The sequence below is a fragment of the Pelodiscus sinensis genome, chromosome 5 (genome assembly GCF_049634645.1).
Source record: "Pelodiscus sinensis isolate JC-2024 chromosome 5, ASM4963464v1, whole genome shotgun sequence".
NCBI lineage: Eukaryota > Metazoa > Chordata > Testudines > Trionychidae > Pelodiscus > Pelodiscus sinensis.
Genome location: NC_134715.1, coordinates 41094570 through 41110598, shown reverse-complemented (window position 1 = coordinate 41110598; position 16029 = coordinate 41094570). Strand labels below are relative to the sequence as shown.

Sequence of the window (16029 nt, the reverse complement as noted above, 5' to 3'; positions counted from 1 at the left end):
CTTTGCCCAACAGGTCTTCCAACAAAACCAAAGATAGCTAGACTTGACATTCATTATTTTTCTCTGTCTGTCTCTCTCTCTCTGTCTGTCTGTCACTCTCACTCTCTCTCTCACACACACACACACACACCCTCCTTTATACATGATAAAGCAAAGGGACAGGGTGCAAGGTTAATGTTAGAGTCCTGCAAATCACTTTTCCTTTCAACAGTCCATTCCTTCCAATGCTATTATACTCCTGTTGAACATCAGCCCTTGAGAAAAGTTTCTAGAAAAGTGCACTTTCCTACAATGAGAAATTTAAATCAAATGTTACACACCCCTCATAATACATACAAAGGCACATGTGACTGCATCTATTTCAGAGCCCACAGAAGTCAGTGAGCAATGGATTGAGTTCAAATAGCACCATTTTACAGATCAGCCAAAACAAACAAAACAAACACTACACAAAGTAAAGAGTAGCTTAACATTATTTGTTCCCCCATTAGTTTATGTATTCATTGAATATGAACAGGGAAGCAAAAGTTTAGTAGAGCCCTTCATTGTTGTTTTTCACAGCATCCTTGCAGGCTATAGTTTTAAAGAAAGTGAAAGGACAAACATTTATTTTTAATTAGGTGTTTTATACACAACATGCATCTGAAAAAAATTGCTTTGTCACATGTATAACAGTATCACTCAAGTTTCCTGATCAAAAGGTATACAATCGCATAGACATGAATAAAAGGGCACCATCACCTTTTACACTGGTATATACAGAGATATAAAAATATACACAACAATTAATTTTACAAAGCAACAGAGCTGAGTGAATACTGTGCACACTGCACTCTCTGAGTTTGGATAGCTGAGTATCCCAGCTGCAAAGGCAATAATCAGGAACACTGCAGAAATCTTTAAGAGTCAGAAGAAACAGCAATCAGAACTCTGACAGTGTAAAAATATAAGGCAGAGGCTGTTTTCTTCTGAATTCTAGAGCATATATTTTGAAAACACATCTATCCTGTTTTTAAAAAGTAGTTTCAGCAATGAGTTGTACATGCAAAGCGTAACCAATATGCATCAACAGTGCAACAACAAAGAACTCAACAGTAGCTCACCATACAAACTTAAAAAAAAAGTAACATTTTATGCATCTCTGCTCACAAAATATTTAGGATTTGTCAGTGCATTAGTGTTAAAGTGGCATTAAAAAACTTCTGCTATTATAACAGATGCAGAATATTTTGGAAATGCATAGCATCTACATTTTTATTGTCTTTGTAAATATTTTGTTGGCATAGGCACCATTATAGTCACATCAGTGTTAAGAATTCTTGGTGGAAACAGCCATTCCATTTAATTTTCAATTCACACAGCTATTCTTGACTCTCAACAAATGCTTTTTAAAATTCAAAAATATGCCCTATGACTATTAAAAGAACTATATACAACATATCTACGACACAGCTAGCCCAATGCCATAGATGTAACACACGAAAGAGAAACATTCAAGTTTGACAGATTTTGAGATGAAAGGCCTTTGGGTTGGAAGCATATCAAAAACAGTACGATAGACTGAATTCCTTTAGCTCAGTTTAGAACGAAGGTATCGTATGATAAAATATACATATATATTTGGTGCAACACTACCAGTTTTAGAACCTAGATCATGTCAAATACTGTATGTCACTCCAGTGAACATTTTATTGTAACACAAACTTCTATGGAAAAAAAATTCAATATTAAACCTGTATTGTTTTTATATTTTAAAACAATTTTATTTTCTACTTCCAGAAATTGGAAAAAAATGCTAAACCAAAATGTATTTAATTGCCAAGAAATGTAATGCTAGGACTAGGAGTTTGTTCTCCCAGGCCTTACTCTGAGTGTACAAATATACCCCATTGTAGAACAAAAAACCTGGGAAGATTTTAGAGTCTATACATTAAATTTGTATTTGCATTTGAAACCTTCCAAGAAGATATCCCTATGCTAGATGTCCCCTCTGGTTCTCTCCCATGGTTGCCCTCCTTCTATCATTTCTATATGGCCTCCCTCTAAGATTTCGGTTATATTGGTAACCTTCATCTCTGCTTCTGTTGGGTTGTCCTTTCCAGGCTTCCTCATTTCTTGGGTACTGGTATCCTCCCCTACTAGAAGGGTAGCCCCATTCATTTCTTGGCCTTCTGCCACCGCCATAAGTTTGATTATAAAATTGCTTGGATCTACCACTTCTCAGCATATCAGACACCTCATTTTCATCTTCAGAGCTCTCTTCCCTTGTTCTGTGTGTCCTGCTTTCTACGACATTGGCATGTAAGTTATCAGTAGCCTTGGAATCTCTGGCTTTCTCTGGCTTTTCCTTACGACTTTTAAGTTCATTTTTTGATGGCTCAGTTACTGATGGTGAGGCATGTGAGACTACTGTTTGCCTCTCATTCCCCTGCATCTGTGTAGAGCGATTTTGTAGTGCAGGCTTTACTTGTTTAGCAGGAGAAACAGCAGTACAGATTTGCTCCACCTTAGGCATCCTGGTTGAGGTTTCATTCAGGACATCACATTCACTGGTCAAACCGGCCACAGAGAGAGGTGTGGCCTTAGAGTTACTTTCACTCATTGCTTTCTGAAGATGCTCCACACAGCTCGCTGCTGGAACTGGAATACTGCATTCTTTAGTCAGAGATCTATTTGCTGAGGGGCTAACAGCTGCCTCTGTGTCTTCAGGTGACATAACATTAGCTCTCACTACAGAATTTTCCATAAAACCTGGAAATGGGTATCCATACCAAAAGTGAGGGAAAAAAGGAGGTGCTATTGGAACAGCTCCTAAAAACTGATTGTGTCCAAATGGTGGGTGCAGGAACATGTTTTTTCCTCCTACTGACTCATCTTGATCTGACTGAAGCGCTTGCACTGGGTTCTCAGAGTTTACACAGACCTGTCCTTGACTTTCTGACACCTGAGCTGTAGATATCATCAGAGGCAATGATGGAGACCTAGTGTCAATTTGTGGACTGTGATCACCAGATTTGGCCTCATTTTGCATAGGAAAATGTCTGTCTGTTTGTGCTGTTTCGTTTTCATTTGGATTTGGTGGAGCCTCTTGGAACCAAGGGTTGTGAGGGTATACAGGAACTGACACTTTTGGGTACATTCTACAAGAAGCTAGATAGGCCTGATGCAGAGGGTACAAGTAAGAATGTGGTGCCCACATGGGACAGCTGTATGCCTGCAAAACAAAGATGTTTCAGATGTAAAATATTACACTGTCAAATTAGATTTCACATTGACAAATTACTTATTTTGAAAGAGTTAAAAGTAATTTTGTATACAATATATCTGCCCTCAAGTCTCCTGACCAATTTTTATGGTTTTACAACCGTCTTTCTATTTTTTAAAATCCCTATTGCTATGTAAAAGAGAAAACAGTTTAAATATACAGAAAGAATGCTGTCAAAATGCTTAACACAAACTAACAAACCATAATAGCGAAAGTTCAGTTGCAGCTAAGCTTTTCAAGTGTGTTCAGGTTCTTTAGGTGTTTACTGAATCAGATGTTAAAAACACAACCCACATACCCATTCTCTCAAAATCCTGAGGGGGGGAAAACAGAGTTACCTCATCTTGAAACATGTCAACATCTGAAATGAGGTTAATTGCCAGATTTCAAAAACCATGTTTAGGCTAGGTCACATTTTACATCCCATTAAGTGGATTCCTACCACCTAATATAAACTAACAGAAAATAGACAGTTTGCACATCATCTCCTGGGAGGATTACCATGTCTATGGAAGGAGCCTGTAGGACACTAAGAATTTTACCAGTGGCTGTCTGTGGCATGATAACCAAAGTCAGGTTATCATGACATTCCAAATTAGGACATTCAGTGAGAGAAAAGGACATATCTGCCCTTTAAGGTTGCCAGCAATTCTACCCTTTGCCTAGTGAGCCATTGTACTTCAGCCAGTACATGTTCTCATTAGGGATGAAAACAGGTGATGCTTACCAGGTACTGGTTAACTAGTACCCAAGAGCAGCCCCCTGCTCAGAGCAGGCAGTGTGGGGGCCGGCAGCAATAGCCATGTGTGCAAACACCAGTGCCCCCCCCGTGCACTGGACAAACTGTCTCCCGTTCCCCCCACACACACATGGGGAGGGGCAGCCCAAAGCAGGGGGGAGGAGCAGGATCCCACTTAATTGGAAATCATATGACCCACAACCTGAGTTTCACACTTAGATCTAAGAAATAAAAGATTTGTAACATACATAGCAATAACATGGGATGTTAAGAAGAGTATAATTCGTTAATTGTGTAATCGACAAAAAAATTTATCGATTATACAATCGATAAGGGGTAGCACTCAATCCCAGCTCCTGCCAGGTCTAGCAACTACTGGCTCTGCCCTTCAAGCACTTGTACTGCAGTGCTGCAGCGGTGTTGATGCCGAGTCCCAGTATTAAGAGCCGATGCACAAGCAGGCAGGCAGGCTGAGTCCTGGCTTGTGCCAGGAACTGGCATCAATCCCTGCTGTGGCTCTGCACTAATAAGCACTAAGAGCCAGTGCAGGGGTTGACATTGGGTCCTGACATGAGCTGGGTCTGAACCAGCCCACTATAAAGGACAATGTAGCACTTTAAAGACTAACAAGATGGTTTATTAGATGATGAGCTTTCGTGGGCCAGACCCACTTCCTCAGATCAAAATGTTTTGATCTGAGGAAGTGGGTCTGGCCCACGAAAGCTCATCATCTAATAAACCATCTTGTTAGTCTTTAAAGTGCTACATTGTCCTGCATTTTGCTCCCGCTATAAAGCTTACGGTCACCCAGCCCACTATAAAGCTTACTGGGAGGAAGGGGGGGGGGGGCACGCAAGAGAAGAGTGTTGCATGTAGTTGATAACATTAACCAATAAGAACCCACTTATCGGCTAATCCTTTAGTCATCTATATTATTACGACTGTTACATTAACTATTGGCTAGCTCATTTTCTATTAATCAAACCAGAGACTTTGACTAGCTATACAAAGTTATCAAAATCACCAACTTCTCCCTTTTCGTTCTTTAATTACGACAGCCCAAGAGATCTTTTTTCCCCTAGATTTGGTCATTAAAAAAAAAAAAAAAAAAAACACAAACCATTTTAATCTGCAGATGAAGCCAAGTGTACCACATCTAGGATCACAGGTTTTATGATAAAGTTTGAAAAATTGCTTCCCCTAAAATTTTAAGGGTAGAATGGAAATACTGATACACCCCTTACTACAATGGTATACATACTGTGTCCCTAGTCAAACAAAAATTGCTAATTAAACTGGATTTAAAATTGAGAAAATATATTAACATAAGCTAGGTAGAACAGGCAGGAAAGGGGTGACACAGTGTTTTAATATATGGGAAAATTTACCGTATAGTTATACCAGTATAAATATAGTAGTATAATTGCCCTTATGAGCCCTTATGGAATAATCCTGCCTTTTTCTAGTTTAATACTACTTCCGAAGTGCCAAAGGCTATACTGGAAAAAGGTATACTTATTCCAGAGCAAGTGTGTTCCCATGGGCAGTTACACTGGTATAACCATAGCAGTATAAATATGCTGATAAATTTCCCCACTGAGATTAGCCCTTACAAGGATGCTCCAGTTATAGAGCAACAGTTAGAAACCCACCTGTTAAGGTTATAATGGAAAAACCCAATATATTTTCAAATATGGAAAGAATTGGTTACGGTCGCACAACATTGTCAACTCTGTGAGCGAGTTGGGATCCGAGCAACTAGTTGACTACTCACATTTCCACTTCCTCTTGCTACCTCTGTATCAGAAGCTCGTGCTGGCTTAAAAGCTGGTTCCCCCCCAGCACCATCCCTTTGGTGCTGCCCCCTGACCTCTATCCAAGGCAGCAGCGCGAGGTGGGGTGGGGAGCAGAGGAGGCTGCAGTGAAGAAGCCTCTGCCCATGCAGGCTTGCCGCAAATAGAGGCTACTCCACATCTGATGGAGCAGCCCCTGTCTGCAGGGAATCCCAGTGGGAAACTAGGACCTCCCCATAAACAGGGACTGCTGGACCCAGCATGAGAATGGAATTCAGCAAGCCCAGCTCACTTCTGGCTTGCACCCAGTCTGGGATTGCTGCGGCTCTGCATTTTAAATATAATAAGAGCCAGGCAGCTCTTGAAGAGCCACAGCATTACTAGTCCCAGCAGCTGCTCCCGCTCAACCTCTGCATGTTAAAATTAGTTCTTATAATATTTAAAATGCAGAGCCACAGCAGGCACCGCTCCTGGACCCAGCTACAAGCCAATACAGAGCACCTTCCTTTATCATTTAATTGTGGTGTCAATAAAATTTCTATCAACTACATGATTAGCCAATTACCCAGCAGTAGGGATTGGAGCTTCCTCCCCATGATCCATTCAATCTTTAGTCTCTCAGCTGCCAGCCAAAACAGTCACAATTTTTGTGACTTGTGATCATGACATGAACATGTGTCCTCTGAAAACTGTCCACCAAGCTTCTTTCTACACAGGTCACCAAACAGCTACAGGATAGTAATGCTATTCAATTACTTGATTTGTGCTGGATTCAAATCAGCAACTCAAAAGTAAGCAGATCTATATTTTCCATCACCAGTACTGGCTTGACTACTCAATCCCCATAATAGTATCAGGGTTCTTTTTAAAATCAATCAATTTTTGACTTTTTCCTTATTAAAATCATCATTTTAGAATGGGGAAAATGGGGGTTAAGTAGAAAAATCTCATTGACAAGTTTGGATAATTACCTTCACACCAAGATTAAAGAAAAATCGAAGAATATTTTTATCTAGAGAAAATAAAAAACAAACATCATGTCAATTAACACTTTCAGAAAAATGCATGTGCACACTTGCCTCAGACCCAAACAACAATCTCATCCTGTACAAATTTTCAGCTACAGTTGTAGTAAATTTCCTACTTTATGTTGCTACTTCAGTCTACTGATTCAAATCCTTTTGGACTGATATAAGCTGCAGTTTTAAATTCTAGTTTTAATAGTTCAAGGAACCAAGCTCAGTTATGTTAACCAAATGAACACACTGTCCAGTCAGGTGTGGCATATTGTAGATTAACGCCTTGTATTTTTAAGGTGCTAAAATATGCATTCCCCAGATCAGTAAGAAAATGGCTAGTTCAAATTTCTGATTAAAATAACATGAGATTTCACCTGCTATTTTCCACTGCCATACCAGGGAACAGATGTCAAAAGTCTTTTTTTTTTTTTTTTTTTAAATATAAGCTACATTAAAAAAAAAAAAAAAAAAAAATCAGACTTTTCTGGATGCAAAAAAAAAGAAGAAGAATCAATTGTCAGATTATGGGCCATGAAAATTTCACAATAAAGTTATGAATATCGCCACTTAAAATAATTACCATTAATAATACAAGCTAAAAATGAACAGTATAATGTACTTATTTTTATATAAAGAATGGTAGCACAGGAATTGTTAACTCTTTCAACACTTATAGAAACAAATTGAAGGAATGTATTTGATTCTCCTCCATCCAGATTTTTAAATACATTTCATTAGAAAAAGTGCAGATTGTAAAGGTTTCTTACCTTTAGGCAGATCGTCACCAGTATTACACAGGGAATAAGGTGGCGCAATGGCTCTCTCCCCCTTTTCACTAAAAGGAAATCCGGGGAACAATGGGTCCTGATAAGGATTCAGTGTCGGAGGCAAAGGCATTAAAGGCTGGTTAACTGTTTGTAATGACAAAGGAACTCCAGCAACTGGAGCAGATGTTGCCTGGGATACAACAGAATCAGGTCCAGTTGTCGGGGCCGGCATCAATGAAGAAACAGGTATTTGGGTTGGAATACCTAAGAAAGAGGAAAGAGTGTAAGAAATGAATACACAGAAATTGATTAAAGTACATTAGTTGCTATCTTATCTCTCTCTAAAGGATTAAAACATCAGGAAGATAAATTATTTATGGTGATACAAAAGGCTACAAGTCCTGAAATGAAGCTGAAGAAAAACTAAGTCTCAAAACAATAATTTTCAGGAAGTGACTGTAAAACAAAAATCTTATCGCTCATATTATTTAAAAAAACAAAAACAAAACATGACTGAAGACAAAAGGGAATTGAATCTTACAGCTGAATCTCTAAGGGCATTCTGAAATAGCTATTCTGTGTCTTAAGAGCAAGCCCGAAATTGAAATATAACGGGCTCACTATTCTGATGTCCCTGTAAACCTCATTGCACAAGAATGTTTCATAATAGCGCTTTATTTCAAAATTACCTCAAAATAAGGATGTTGTGTAGATGCACCCTAAGGTCTATGTCGCACTCTAAACTCAAAGTAAGATATTCAATTTGAGCTATGCAAATTACGTATCTTATTTCAAATCCATTTTGAAATAGCACGCTGGAACGAGGGTTGCCAGGATGCCGAAATAGTGCGTCCGTTATTTCAAAAAATATTTCAAAATAACGGGCAGCTAATACTTCCCCCTTCTCCTGCTTAAGAGTCCGAGAATAGCAATGACATGTTTATATAGACAACTAAAGACGAAGGGAATTTTCAAAAGCAGCTAAGAGCTGAGCATCTAATTATCATTCAAGGTCTGCTTTTCAAAACCCACCCACAGACAATTCTAAGTCATTTTCACACACAGACCACTTTGAATGAGAAGTGTTAAGTCTCTGAAGTAGACCAAAGAATATTTCTTCAAACCTGTTGGTCCATAAGTTGGCTCATTTTGCCAAGCTGGCACAATGGTTGGAATAGAAGGCACAGTAGGAGGCAAATGCACCTCAGAGAAGACAGGAGAGGGAGTTGGATTTACACATGGTAAGCGTTCGGTCAGTTTCTACAAAGCAAAGAGACCAAATGAAGTTAGTAGGGCTCACAGATAATCCTTACTTAGAAGAGCCTGAATGCCATTCAATTCACCAAGGTTTGACAATTCAGAGACTTAACTGGACTGCCACTATCACAGTAGCACACCACCATCTAGTAACATTAGCTAAGAATCTACTGACAAGACAGGAATCCTAAATGTGTGTAGCTAATTTTAGTCTTGTTTACTGAATATCCATGGAGATCAAACTACCCTCTCATCCTAGGGATTACCTCTCCAGAAAAGGCTGTACTCCTGCTGTAAGTAAATAGCAGACTTCTATCTTCAGGCAGTAAATTCAGCAACTGTCACAACTATAACATTTATTTTACTGTTTTTCAAAACCAGAAACAGAGAAACAAACTACTGACTAAATGAAGCAAGTGGGCCTGCTCAGATAGTACTGTAGCACAGTATCATTCTTCTGCTCTACTCTGTGCTGTTGGAGAGTATTGGCCTCAGAGTATTGTGTCCAGTTCTGGGCACCACATTTCAAGAAGGATGTGGAGAAATTGGAGAAGGTCTAGATAAGAGCAGCAAGAATGATTAACAGTCTAGAGAACATGAGCTATGAGGGAAGATTTAAAGAACTGGGCTTATTTAGTTTGGAAAGGAGAAGACTGAGAGGGGACATGATAGCGGTTTTCAAGTATCTAAAAGGGTGTCACAAGGAGGAGGGAGCAAAATTGTTCTCCTTGGCCTCTGAGGATAGGACAAGAAGCAATGGGCTTAAACTGCAGCATGGGAAGTTTAGGTTGGACATTAAGAAAAGCTTCCCAACTATCAGGGTGGTTAAACACTGGAATAAATTGCCTAGGGAGGTTAAATATCTCCAGAGATGGAGATTCTACAAGAGCAGATTAGACAGACATCTATCAGGGATGGTCTAGACTAGTGTTTCTTAAGCTACGTTCAATGGAACACTGGTGTTCCGTTAACAACTCGCAGGTGTGCGGCGACCTCTTTGTTTGTTACTTTTTTGTCTGTCTGACAACAGGTTTGTTTTTGTAAGGAAATTTCCGTAGGTGCTCTGCATAAGAAAATAATATTGTTTGGTGTTCCATGGTCTCAAAAAGTTTAAGAAACACTGGCCAAGACAGTGCTTGGTCCCGCCGTGAGGGCAGGGGACTGGACTCGATGACCTCTCGAGGTCCTTTCCAGTTCTAGTGTTCTCTGATTCTAGATGAATATCAGTGAATGGTAACAACCACAAAGCTTACAGGTGCGATCAAAACATAAATAAAGTTAAACCATTTCCTAGATCAGCAGGAACTGGAAATATTGTAGATGGAATGATATTAGTCTCTAAGAAAGCCACAGAAGGTGTAATAGCTGGAGGGGGGAAAAAAAAAGAGAAAATAGTATTCATTAAAAAGGTACATGTGAATTAACCCTTTACTCAAACACTCCTGGAATGATCCTTACAATTAAACTGACATCTTTTTGAATAGGGACTAGGTCTTCATACAACACTTTGTATAATGAGTTTCCAATCCTCACTGGGGGCATTGAGCACTGCCACAATACAAAGAGCAATATTGCTGAGATGGCAAGAAGGATGCATGGCTAAAAAACATCAAAGTTAAACAAACATTTCTTACTTGTTCAGTGGAAGATTGAGAATGGGTCTCTTCTTGTTTCAAAGGAGATGAAGCTTTTGGAAACTTGTCATTTCCACCATTCTTCTATTACAAAATTTAGAAATAGAGTCAGTGCTATTCTATTTTCTACAAAAATACCATTAAAAGATATTAAGCATACAAAACTTGTAAACAAAGTGGGATAGAGGCTTCAGGAGGGTTTGTCAGATTGCTTTTATGCCAGCACAATGTGATGCCTGCTGATGATCTGTTGGCAGCAGGATCACAGTAAGAAACCCATAGTTAAGGGATGGGCAATATTGTTTAATGGGAGGCCACTCCAAGATTTTGGAAAGTGGTCAAGGGCCACATTTCTATGGAGGGGACGCTAGCTCAGCGACAGAGGAAGGTTGGGGCAAGAGACTGGGGTGCAGGAGAGGGTTTGAGATCTGAGAGTGAGTTTCAGTGAAGGAGAGCGTTGTGATCTGGAGCATGGTCTTGGAATGCAGGAGAGTATCTGGCCTGGGGGAGAGGTACAGGAGGCAGTGCAGGGTCCATGAGGGAGTTGTGACCTGGAGGAGGTGGGGAGAGCAGGTACAGAGGATTTGGGTGGTGGCCTGGAGCAGGTAGTTGGGGGGAGGCAGGCTCTGGCTAGGAGGTGCTTACCTAGGCATCTCCCAGCCAGATGTCCTGCAGGAACTCAAGACAGGCTCTGCTGCTGCAGTCCCAGGTTGGTCAAAATGGCTGGCTGCTTCAGTGAGGGGGTGGAGGGAGAGAAGTAGGAGGCTTCGCTTGCTGCCTGTGACCCAGCAAAATTTCTCAGCTCCCAATTGCCCAAAATTGGTCAATGGGAGCCAAGAGATTTTGCAGGGGTGTGGGGAGGGTAGCATGTGAAGCCTCTCCTCTCCCTCCCCAGCATCCAGAGCAGAGAGCAGCCAGCTGTTTGAGCTGCTCTGTGGTAAGAGTTCCTGTGAGGCAGCTGTGGGCCAGATCCAGCAACTTGGTGGGCTGCATTTGGCCCACTGGCTACTTCTTGCCCACCCCTGCTTTAGATCGAAACCCATTCAGACTCAAACTTCTGAGGTCCAACCACCAGAGAGGAACCGATAGCCACACTGTGACCATATGGAGTCCAAATCAACAGACTCTTAAAGGTTCTGAGGAAGGTCAAAAATAACACATCTCCCTCTTACAATAATCTACAAAAAGTACTAAAGAAACAGCAGTGGTTTGGGCTCTGAAGACAACTACCTCTCTGCTAACCACCTTATGCTATGCTTAATTAGGGAGACCGTATGTCCCTTTTGGGCCAGAATAGTCCTTTTTAATCCCTCTCCCAGCCACCCTAACTTTTTAGCAAAATAGGCATTTGACCTGTTTGCTCTTCCCAACTTAAACAGTTGCCAAGAGCAAACAGGACAAATAATTCCTTAAAAAAAAGTAGAGTATGGTGCAGAGGAACCATGCAGGGGGCAAATGGAAATGCCAACCCCATATAGGGAGGAGACTGGGTTAGGATAGTGAAAGGAGAATTCTGGTGCATGGGAGCCAGTAGGATTAGAGTGACAGTATGGAGGGAGGGGACACCTTTAGGAAATATGGTCACTCCGTGCTTAATGCATATACAGGAGGAAGAGAGAGAAAGAATTGGTTGTCTTTTTTTTTTTTTTTAATTACCTCAGATGAATTTGACTCAAACTTCTGACTCAAGTGGATCTGCCTAGAATTTGAATCTGTAATACCAAAAGATATAACCTTGTAAATGAAGCATCAAATCATGTATAGTAGTCACAACTTCACTCAATTTAACAAGTAGTCTTTCCAAAGTTATATCTTCAGCTATCTCAAATATACATTACTTCAGAATAGCATAAACATTGAAAGTAGAATAGACTGAAATAAGTAGGGCTGTTCAAAAAAAGAAAATTTCTGGTTCAAACCCATTTTCAAGGTTTCAGAATTTGTTTTCAGTCTGCATTGGAATGAAAACAAGAACTTTTTAAATTTAAAATTGAATAAATGAATAACCAACTCAGCGTAGAGGTGGGGGACCTAATTTCAGGTCCCTTGTCTGCCTGATGCAGGGATTTCAAAAAACTGTGAATCAAAAGTATGAGCATCAATGACTATCAGAGCAGAGGTGTAAAGGGGACATAGGTGTGAAAACAAAAACAAAAAAACAGGTACATGAGAAAGAATAGATCCTTGACAGTGAGGCCAATAACTAGATGCACTGAAGAAGGACGAAGCAGGGGACAGATTCACAGAGTTCACATATAGCAAGATTGACAGGCAAGAAAGCAAATTAGCAGCTGCATTTGGTGTTAACAATTGCCTGCTATCCCACTACACAACTACAACTTTCTTCCCCACCATTACCACAAAATGAACCCCACCAAAAGTAGGAGAGCTTAGTTACCCTATCTTTTCTCCAGGAGTTACCTGACAAATATGCAAAGAATTGTGAGGACTATGGGAGAAGAATATCCCATAGCTCTCATCCTTTTCCAGCACTACTTAATTTAAAATATATATTTGCAAATCAATCACACACATACTTACACTTTTCTTTCCATTCTTTGCCCTTACATTCTTTATCTAAAGTCATTTTAGACCAGGGGTCCTCACAACAAATATTACTATCATCTGAGAGTGCAGCCACCAGTTCTTGCTGGTGGATGCACTGTAATTTTTTCCTAAAATACTTAATTAACTTTAGAAAAAAATGAATAAATATGCATTAGGGATATAAGAGTGTAATCAGTCACCTAAACGGTTACATACCAGCTCCTAGTCTGGCTTCTGGGGAGCCAGCTACCAAACCGTACTGCTGCTTTTGTACCAGAGTCAGTGGTGTGAGGCAGCAGCTGGCTCCCCTCATGTGGGGTGTCAGGCAGGAGCTGGCATAAAAGCCAACTCTTGGCATGCACTGACTCCTGGGGAGCTGTATTTGCAGTCCTGCCCTGCTGACTCTGTATGAGCCAGCTCCATGGGAATGGGACCAGCAGCACACTTCTCGAGAAGCCAGCTACAATAACCACTACAATTCTTAGATAAATCCTCTTATACCATACCATCTCAGAGCTGGAAGGGACCTTGAGAAGTAACAGAGTCCAGTCTCCTGCCCTCACAGCAGGACCAAGTACCATCCCTGACAGATTTGCCCCAGATCCCTAAATGGCCCCCTCAAGGGCTGAACTCACAATTCTGGGTTTAGCAGGCCAATGCTCAAACCACTGAGCTATCCCTCCCTCTTGCCACCTGAAAAAGTATCTCTTGCATTTCTCCATCAGCAGCTTCTGCAAAACTTATCTGGTCCTAATTTCAGTATGATCCAGCACTTCAGTCTTCTCTAACCAACATCAATGTATTTAACTATTCAGCATTTAGCTCCTAATACCTGCCCACCCACGTAATTTGAAAAATTCCTATAAGGTGTTTGACCCAAAGGCCACCCCCATAAATCAAGAAAACAGCATCCTCCCCCCCCAAAGCACAGTACATTGCACTTGGTCATTATTAGATCCACAAAAATTACCCTCCTGTACCCAAGTCAGATGCATAAACCCACATTTAGGCACAATCCCAGATTTGGTTACTTAATATAAAAACAAGCAACCTTTAATCCAGAAAACATTTCCTTTTATGCCATCTTTATCCTTTTGCTCTTCCATGTCTGACTTCCACCTGCTGTTTCTTCTCTCAGTAACAGCTGGGAGCTTTATGGAAGTATCAGCAGTCTGTGTGGCAGCTTGACAAACTGAATGATTCTAAAGAAATGGAGAAGCAAAATGCAGCATTTCATATAAAAAAGCTTAGCCATAAGAATGTATGAAATTATGTGCCATCATCTAAAATTACCTCATTGGGCCTCCATGAATGCAAGTTTATTTTCAGCAGGAGGCAGAGAAAATAAACAGTTTTATACTCTCAAATGTTCTATCACACATGATTCACTATAGCATTCTAAGAGGATGGGGCTCACCTTTGAATCAAGAGCTCAGATCATTAGCCTGCATGGACAAACCCTGGAGCTTTATTCCACTTCTGGAATCCATAACTTCTTCCATTTAAAGTCATAATATTGTTCCATATTTAAGCAGGAACATCACAGCATTAGCCACACTGCCTAACGAGACGGTTGTCATCTCCAGTTTAGTTCTGCTCTTTACACACAAGTTGGTTACTGAAAGTTGTGCTGGGCCTGTGTGTCTTCTCATGAACAATGATGTAAGTCAGGAATATCACCATTGAAAATTTCAACTTAACAGAATCAGGCCCTCTGCCTATAAACTTCATCCCCAAAGAGCAAGGTCTCTCATATATTTCATTCCCCTCACAATATAATACCTATTTGTATTTCATAGCCTTCTCTACTTCTGTTTTCTGCAGGAGTGAAATATAAAAACAATACAAAATGAACTCAAAACTCCAAAGGGTGATTATGTAAAGACAGCAGTTTCCTATCCAGCAGATCTGTTGCCTGTGTGCTTACTTTAGAAAGCAATGTGTGTGTGTGTGTGTGTGTGTATATATTATATATATACACACACACACACACACACACACACACACACACACACCCACCCACCCACCCCACCCCCTATTAGTTCAGCAGCGGCAACAAACTCATGCATCGACAGAAGGGACAGCAGAACGTACAACCAAGGACTAAAATCCACACTCCTTTAAACCTTTTCAATTCATTTGAAGGTAACTGAGCTCCTCTTAAGAACAGAATCTTCATTACTGATGATCATCTATGAACAAGTTAGAGTCGGATTGATTTTCAGATCCCAGCTGAGTTTGCAGAACTGGCAGTTACGGAAGTCTTTTTTTTATTATTTCTAAGTAAACAGATATCATGTGGACAAATTGAGACAATCTTGTAAGGCCACACTTTGTTGTTACAGTTGTAGTATAACTGTACTTCAGAACAAATCCTGATCCCACCTCTGTATACAGAGAGGGCACACAGCAGCAAAACTAGAAATAGTTCTACACAAGGGAAAAAGCAGGATTTGGGTAATACAAACATACAAATGCCCTGCATGAAACCTACTAGATCCTAAAAGATCTAGTAGAACTAGATCCTAAAAGATCTACTTCATTTCTAAGTGGGTGAAGCAAGGAGCTTTCTTGCTTCAATGACTACTTTAGTCATATTTAAATGCTTATATCTGCAATTCTCGAAGGAGAACTATTAAGTGTCTTTATCTATACTATTCAGTTCTATATAATGTACTTTTTAACTTTATGCAGAAGAGATGCAAGACAAGACATTTAACTTTTCAACAGTAATAAAAAAAATTTCCAATTAATAATTCACTGGGAGGTTGTATATACTACATTAAAAATACCTTATTAACTACAAATGCTAAAGCATACATACAGAAAGAGCAGGAAAAGCCTGTTCATCTCTTTGCTGAATCTCATAAAGTGAACGAGATTCTTCTATGGCCTGCTTCTCTCTGCGTTCCTCTGGAGATAGGCCAAAGTAGTTACAATCTCTGCTAATGTAGTCCACATCTTCAGCTCTCTCACGGTCTGGTTTTCTGTAAGAGAAGATAACCAAT

At 40.2% G+C, this 16029-nt stretch overlaps 1 protein-coding gene across 3 annotated transcripts in view; it reads right to left on the bottom strand.

The window, feature by feature from the left end:
• Nucleotides 1-605: 605 nt before the first annotated feature.
• Nucleotides 606-16029, bottom strand: part of OTUD4 (OTU deubiquitinase 4) — a 51350-nt gene continuing 35926 nt past the window's right edge. For all 3 annotated transcript variants that reach the window (XM_075929876.1, XM_075929874.1, XM_075929875.1), the window contains exons 15-22: nucleotides 15846-16008; nucleotides 14073-14223; nucleotides 12131-12186; nucleotides 10475-10558; nucleotides 8708-8843; nucleotides 7584-7847; nucleotides 6769-6809; nucleotides 606-3214 (exon numbers count right to left, since the gene is read on the bottom strand). In XM_075929876.1, the coding sequence (XP_075785991.1) occupies nucleotides 1973-3214; nucleotides 6769-6809; nucleotides 7584-7847; nucleotides 8708-8843; nucleotides 10475-10558; nucleotides 12131-12186; nucleotides 14073-14223; nucleotides 15846-16008 (2137 nt within the window). In that variant the 3' untranslated portion in view covers nucleotides 606-1972. The remainder of the gene's footprint in view (nucleotides 3215-6768; nucleotides 6810-7583; nucleotides 7848-8707; nucleotides 8844-10474; nucleotides 10559-12130; nucleotides 12187-14072; nucleotides 14224-15845; nucleotides 16009-16029) is intronic.